Raw genomic sequence first — 7,345 nt, 5'->3', positions numbered from 1 at the left:
CTTCGACGGATCCGTTAAGACAACGGTCCGGTGGCAAATGTTGTGGGAACGGATCCGTTGTCCGCCTTAGCGGATTTTCACTGACGAAAAAAACTGATGTGTGAAACAGGCCTTAGCAGCCAATCACAGAGCAGCTTTCATGTCACCAGAACAGTTTACTAAATGAAAGGTGCCCCGTGACTGGTTGCTAGGGGCAACAAAGACCATATAAATAAACAAGGCCTAGGCTCTGTCGCTGTCCTGCAGGCCCGAATGGCAAATCTACCTTGTAATGGCTTCAAGTGAGGATTTGCCAGTCAGGACTCCAGAAAGCTGTGTGACATTGTGACTTGTCTGTAGGCAAAAAAAAAAAGTCAGGATTTGGACCATGAGCGCAATTTTATGTCCAAATTATTCCCTTTGGGTCCTAAGATGTCTCACTGACCGCGGCTGAGACACTGGCCCGGGTAACACCACCCCAAACATACACAATTGGAAGACCCTACCAGAACACAAAACCCTTTTCTCTATATCTGGCCCAGAGTTGCTCGTCTCAGGTTACAGGCCCGAGGCTGCACCACTGAGTCAGACTTCTGTCCAGTGTAGTGTTGCTATAGAAACCTCGCACGGAGCCAGATCACCGCACACATCGGGCCTCTGTTCAGCTCCGGCACGTTACAGACATGTCAGTGGCCGACGTCATTATCGCCGGTCTCAGTAGTGCAGCCTCAGGCTTTGGAGGCCGACATTTCAATTAATCATACCTCAGCGTAGCAAAAAAAAAGTCCTTTTTTCCACTGATCCAACATTTTTGCATTTCCCCCCCCTATCCAGGCTATGGCTGCATAGGAGATTAAAGTGTTTACTTTTTTAATTTTATTATAATTTTTTTTTTTTTTAATCAACTTCTGAAAACCAGTACAGGAACAGCTGTAGTAAATAAAAGGGTTAAACGACAAAAAAAACAAAAAAAACAAAAAAAAAAATCATAAATCCCAACACCGTGAGCTCCGCATGCCGGGGCCCCCGACGTGCTCCAATGCCGTATGAGGTATGGCCGGCGGCTCTGCCACGCGGTAACCATGCAGAGCATCCTTCACGGAGCAATGCTCTGCAGGAAAGTGAGGTAACGAGTGTCAGAAAGAAGATGGCTGCTGCATCGCTGAGGAGGCAATACTCGGAGGGTGCAGGCGGCTGATTAAAGTCTTCACCCCCCTCCATCCGGCCTCTTTCTTGGTGTCCATCCATCAGTCCTTGGCCGCCTCATCGCTCAGCTTCAGCTATGGGGATGGCATCCGCTCCTCTCGTGTTAGAGTCCTGCGCCTCTCCAGTGAAGGAGATACTCGTACCCGGCTGCTGCTGGCTCCGGGGATCATGAGGAAAATGGCTGCTGCCACCTCCCTGCTGGAGCGGAGGGGACGTGGCCAGGGAGGAGAGGTACCCGGTCTCAGAGGCTTTGAGGCGAGAAAACATGGTGAGGGCATCTGGGAAGTTAGGAGGGGTGGCAGGGGTGTTGGCAGGAGTCCCCATCTGGAGAGGAAGGAGAAGAGGCTGGGCACAAGATCTACATAACTATGATAAGGGGCTTTTCAGGTTTGAAACTACAATTCCCAGCATGCCCTTGCAGCTGAAGATTACTAGGCATGCTGGGGATTGTAGTCTGGCAACAGCAGAAAAGCCCCAGACAGCAAATTATGAGGACGAGTCACACATTTTCCTCCTCCTCCTCTTAAAAGGATGGAGCAATCTTACCTACAACGAGCCTGAAAAAGCAGACAGCTGAGGGTTTGTTACAATGTATAAATTAATGGGGAAAAAGGGTTTCTGCCTTCTTCCCCTGCAAGGAAATCCCTGTTCCCTATAGTTTAACCAGTTCAGCACTGGGCCTTTCCAAGCGGTGGCTTTTTTTTTTTAATTTTATTTTGCACACTGCCCCCTAGAGAGCTTTTTGGGGGAACATTTAAAAATACACGTATTAATGTATTTAATCGAGCATTCCTCTGTAACTGGGGCGGCTATATCAACCCCAGTTACAGGGGAAGTCGGCAGCCTCCTGGTTGCATATTAGAGTCTGTCTTTGGACCCAACAGCTCCCTCCGCCTTCCTAATCCATTTATATACAGGACTGAACAAAGAGCAGAAAGACAGATGTGATAAGCCGTGTGCCTTCTCTGGAGGGAGTCTGGCTGTGTCTGACAGTCCATTGAAGTCACTGCAGAGTAAAGCGTGGCCGCTCCCAGACAATCAGTGAGCTCAGCTGCAGTAGACTCCACAAGCTTCTCATAGCTCAAGCTGTTTTAACTCCCTGTAGGCTGGAAACAAGTGTAAAACCCTCAGCTGTATTAGATCTGCACAGGCTTTGAGCCTCTGGAAACATAGTAGAATGGTTTCATTCATTGGCAGCAAACCACACATTAAAGGGAATCTGTCACCTCATTTTAGCGGGCTATGTAAAATTATTTCGGTCCGGTGGGCGGCGTTTTGGACTCCTTTACTCCACCCCTCTTTGGCTGCTGTCCACAGTTTTTCTGGGAATTTCCGTAGTGGTCCTCCATATTACGCGCGTGCGCATTGCAATCTTGACTCGCGCATGCGCAGTATGCTTCGACCAACTGCAGACAAACCGAAAAGCTTTAGTGTGCATGCGCCGGTGACAGCAAGACACTTCCGGTACATAGTTCACCGGCGCATGCACACTAATGCTTCTCGGCTTTGCCCGCAGTTGGGCGAAGCATACTGCGCATGCGCGAGTCAAGACAGCAATGCGCACGCGCGTAATATGGGAGGACAACTACGGATATTCCCAGAAACGTTGTGGACAGCAGCCACAGAGGAGTGGAGGAAAGGACCCAAAACACCGCCAAAATGAGGTGACAGATTCCCTATAAGTTGGCCAACTCTCAGCTCATCATTCCTTCTCCTGGATGATCCACACTCCAGAGCTGCATTTACAATTCTGCTGTATTCCAGGAGATGCGTTCCCCCCCCCCCCCCTTCATTTCTCTATACACTACATCTCCAAAAACAACAGCAGAGAAAAAGCAAAACACAAGATAGATAATACCCGATAGGAGCCCCTCTCACAGACTCACCATCTGCTGGTGCAGGACGTGCGGCACATTCGTCTCCAGGAAGAAGGCGCTAAGGGCAGTCTGCGGAGAGGGGAGAAAGTCACGCCAAAATGAATCATAAAGTTACCTGGGCAACAACCAACCAGCCCTCTAGAGCATCTCCAGAAGTTGGCACCCAGCTTACCCACTCACCTGAATAGCCGATGTAATCATCTCTGGATGCTGGGAAAGTTGGGCGACACCGATACAGGAGACGCAACGGCGGCCATATTGGCAGTCACCCAGCTTACCCAGTCACCTGAATGGCCGATGTAATCATCTCTGGCTGCTGGAAAAGTTGGGAGACACAGACAGGAGACCCAACGGCGGCCATATTGGTAGTGACCCAGCTTTCCCAGTCACCTGAATGGCCGATGTAATCATCTCTGGCTGCTGGAAAAGTTGGGAGACACTGATACGGGAGACGCAATGGCGGCCATATTGGTAGTCACCCAGCTTTCGCAGTCTCTCGAATGGCTGATGTAGTTGGTTCTAGCTGCTGGAAAAGTTGGGCAACACTGATATGGGAGACGCAACGGCGGCCATATTGGTAGTCACCCAGCTTTTGCAGTCTCTCCAATGGCTGATGTAGTTGGTTCTAGCTGCTGGAAAAGTTGGGAGACACTGATACGGGAGATGCAACGGCGGCCATATTGGTAGTCACCCAGCTTTCGCAGTCTCTCCAATGGCTGATGTAGTTGGTTCTAGCTGCTGGAAAAGTTGGGAGACACTGATACAGGAGATGCAACGGCGGCCATATTGGTAGTCACCCAGCTTTTGCAGTCTCTCCAATGGCTGATGTAGTTGGTTCTAGCTGCTGGAAAAGTTGGGCAACACTGATATGGGAGATGCAACGGCGGCCATATTGGTAGTCACCCAGCTTTTGCAGTCTCTCCAATGGCTGATGTAGTTGGTTCTAGCTGCTGGAAAAGTTGGGAGACACTGATACGGGAGATGCAACGGCGGCCATATTGGTAGTCACCCAGCTTTCGCAGTCTCTCCAATGGCTGATGTAGTTGGTTCTAGCTGCTGGAAAAGTTGGGAGACACTGATACAGGAGATGCAACGGCGGCCATATTGGTAGTCACCCAGCTTTTGCAGTCTCTCGAATGGCTGATGTAGTTGGTTCTAGCTGCTGGGAAAGTTGGGAGACACCGATACGGGAGATGCAACGGCGGCCATATTGGTAGTCACCCAGCTTTCCCAGGATCAGATAACGCAGTATACCTTGTTACACTGGGCAGAGTGAATGCACCGCCGTCCTCACCTCATACTGCCAGTGTGCGGCCCGCAGGAGCTGCTCCGCCTGGTCGGTGGCACATCCCGCCACCAGCACAAACTGCGACACCAGGAGCTGCTGCTTCAGCTGCTCGATGTCACCGGACATCCCGACAGGGTTCACTGCGCCACTCTACGGATACAAAAACGGATCAGAGGCATAAACATAGGGGAGCAATGGAAGAAACCCCCACACACAGCCCAGCATGGGGGGAACACATCTATACACTCACCACCGCCGTGCAGCTGCCCATCAGCCACACACCCAGAGGAGGCGGGCAGCTGCACAGCAGGCTGGGAGCTGTAGTTTTATACGCTGCTGAGTGCGGCTGGAGATTTCTAGGAATTTCCATACACGGCTCCCCCCACATAACATACACACATGGTACAACCCAAGGTCACTGATCGCCCTCGATCACTCGATTTAGTCGCTTCGTGCTGATCTGGTACATCTCGTCTGATGATTGGTCACCACATGACGCCGTCACAAATCGCACACGACTGTGTCACCACAATAACATTTGCTTTCTTTCATACAAAATGCAAATAAATAATAATTTTATATATCACGTGACACAACTCAGTGTATAACGCATAAATGTGTTTGTAATGGTGAGTTTACACGTGTGCAATCACCTGAGGGGAGGTGTACTGCGCAATGCTGGGAAAGCCGTCCTACCTGCACATGGTATCTTCCGGCCGCGGAACTACATCTCCCGGCATGCCGCGCTTTGTTTGTGTACTGACATCACCAGGAAGGCCTCGCCTCTCAGCCAATAGGAGCATTAGCTGTGGCAGTGGCAGACCATATATGGCAATCATCCCGCTCACCAATAGCAGGAGAGGACGCGACGGTGAGGGCGTGGTCTGCTAGTGACTGACAGCTTGGGCCGCTTTGGTAGGACTGTAGTGTGTACAAGGGATGTCTGCTGACGTCATCCTGTCAGTGACCTCAGTGACCTCCCTGCAGCAATCACTGTTTAGTGTGACGTCACAGAAAGGGGCAGTGCAGAATGTAACCAAGCACGACTGGAAACAGTCAGCAAGGCCGCTTACATCAACGCACCTGTTCAATATAAAACTGCACCAGCAGACTAGTGAGTGCAGCTCTGGGGTATAATACAGGATGTAACTCAGGATCAGTAATGTAATGTATGTACACAGTGACTGCACCAGCAGAATAGTGAGTGCAGCTCTGGAGTATAATACAGGATGTAACTCAGGATCAGTAATGTAATGTATGTACACAGTGACTGCACCAGCAGAATAGTGAGTGCAGCTCTGGGGTATAATACAGGATGTAACTCAGGATCAGTAATGTAATGTATGTACACAGTGACTGCACCAGCAGAATAGTGAGTGCAGCTCTGGAGTATAATACAGGATGTAACTCAGGATCAGTAATGTAATGTATGTACACAGTGACTGCACCAGCAGAATAGTGAGTGCAGCTCTGGGGTATAATACAGGATGTAACTCAGGATCAGTAATGTAATGTATGTACACAGTGACTGCACCAGCAGAATAGTGAGCGCAGCTCTGGGGTATAATACAGGATGTAACTCAGGATCAGTAATGTATGTACACAGTGACTGCACCAGCAGAATAGTGAGTGCAGCTCTGGGGTATAATACAGGGTGTAACTCAGGATCAGTAATGTAATGTATGTACACAGTGACTGCACCAGCAGAATAGTGAGTGCAGCTCTGGGGTATAATACAGGATGTAACTCAGGATCAGTAATGTATGTACACAGTGACTGCACCAGCAGAATAGTGAGTGCAGCTCTGGAGTATAATACAGGAGGTAACTCCGGATCAGTAATGTAATGTATGTACACAGTGACTGCACCAGCAGAATAGTGAGTGCAGCTCTGGGGTATAATACAGGATGTAACTCAGGATCAGTAATGTAATGTATGTACACAGTGACTGCACCAGCAGAATAGTGAGTGCAGCTCTGGGGTATAATACAGGATGTAACTCAGGATCAGTAATGTATGTACACAGTGACTGCACCAGCAGAATAGTGAGTGCAGCTCTGGAGTATAATACAGGATGTAACTCAGGATCAGTAATGTAATGTATGTACACAGTGACTGCACCAGCAGAATAGTGAGTGCAGCTCTGGGGTATAATACAGGATGTAACTCAGGATCAGTAATGTATGTACACAGTGACTGCACCAGCAGAATAGTGAGTGCAGCTCTGGAGTATAATACAGGAGGTAACTCAGGATCAGTAATGTAATGTATGTACACAGTGACTGCACCAGCAGAATAGTGAGTGCAGCTCTGGGGTATAATACAGGATGTAACTCAGGATCAGTAATGTAATGTATGTACACAGTGACTGCACCAGCAGAATAGTGAGTGCAGCCCTGGAGTATAATACAGGATGTAACTAAGGATCAGTAATGTAATGTATGTACACAGTGACTGCACCAGCAGAATAGTGAGTGCAGCTCTGGAGTATAATACAGGATGTAACTCAGGATCAGTAATGTAATGTATGTACACAGTGACTGCACCAGCAGAATAGTGAGTGCAGCTCTGGAGTATAATACAGGAGGTAACTCAGGATCAGTAATGTATGTACACAGTGACTGCACCAGCAGAATAGTGAGTGCAGCTCTGGGGTATAATACAGGAGGTAACTCAGGATCAGTAATGTAATGTATGTACACAGTGACTGCACCAGCAGAATAGTGAGTGCAGCTCTGGGGTATAATACAGGATGTAACTCAGGATCAGTAATGTAATGTATGTACACAGTGACTGCACCAGCAGAATAGTGAGTGCAGCTCTGGAGTATAATACAGAAGGTAACTCAGGATCAGTAATGCAATGTATGTACACAGTGACTGCACCAGCAGAATAGTGAGTGCAGCTCTGGAGTATAATACAGGATGTAGCTCAGGATCAGTAATGTAATGTATGTACACAGTGACTGCACCAGCAGAATAGTGAGTGCAGCTCT

General features: G+C 48.8%; 1 protein-coding gene across 1 annotated transcript; it reads right to left on the bottom strand.

Moving 5' to 3' along the window:
* Positions 1-288: 288 nt before the first annotated feature.
* On the bottom strand, positions 289-4,712 carry LOC141069209 (UBA-like domain-containing protein 1). The gene is made up of 4 exons (XM_073558640.1): positions 4,601-4,712; positions 4,357-4,500; positions 3,072-3,131; positions 289-1,509 (listed from the first exon to the last, which is right to left on the bottom strand). The coding sequence occupies exons 1-4, from the start codon at positions 4,619-4,621 to the stop codon at positions 1,243-1,245; spliced, it is 492 nt and encodes a 163-aa protein (XP_073414741.1). The 5' UTR covers positions 4,622-4,712; the 3' UTR covers positions 289-1,242.
* Positions 4,713-7,345: the final 2,633 nt, after the last annotated feature.

Source organism: Dendrobates tinctorius, unplaced genomic scaffold, assembly GCF_039654945.1.
Source record: "Dendrobates tinctorius isolate UK_male_01 unplaced genomic scaffold, ASM3965494v1 ptg000257l, whole genome shotgun sequence".
NCBI classification, from domain to species: Eukaryota; Metazoa; Chordata; class Amphibia; order Anura; family Dendrobatidae; genus Dendrobates; species Dendrobates tinctorius.
The sequence above is the reverse complement of the archived record's forward strand: the minus strand, read 5'-3'. Positions and strand labels throughout refer to the sequence as shown.

Bases quoted from the DNA above. Each gene is read 5' to 3' on its own strand.
- LOC141069209 (XM_073558640.1), bottom strand. From the start codon at position 4,621: ATGGGCAGCTGCACGGCGGTG. The intron at 4,501-4,600 runs GTGAGTGTATAG...TTGTATCCGTAG, and splicing joins TGGGCAGCTGCACGGCGGTG to AGTGGCGCAGTGAACCCTGT. The intron at 3,132-4,356 runs GTGAGGACGGCG...CCCTCTCCGCAG, and splicing joins CCGCACACTGGCAGTATGAG to ACTGCCCTTAGCGCCTTCTT.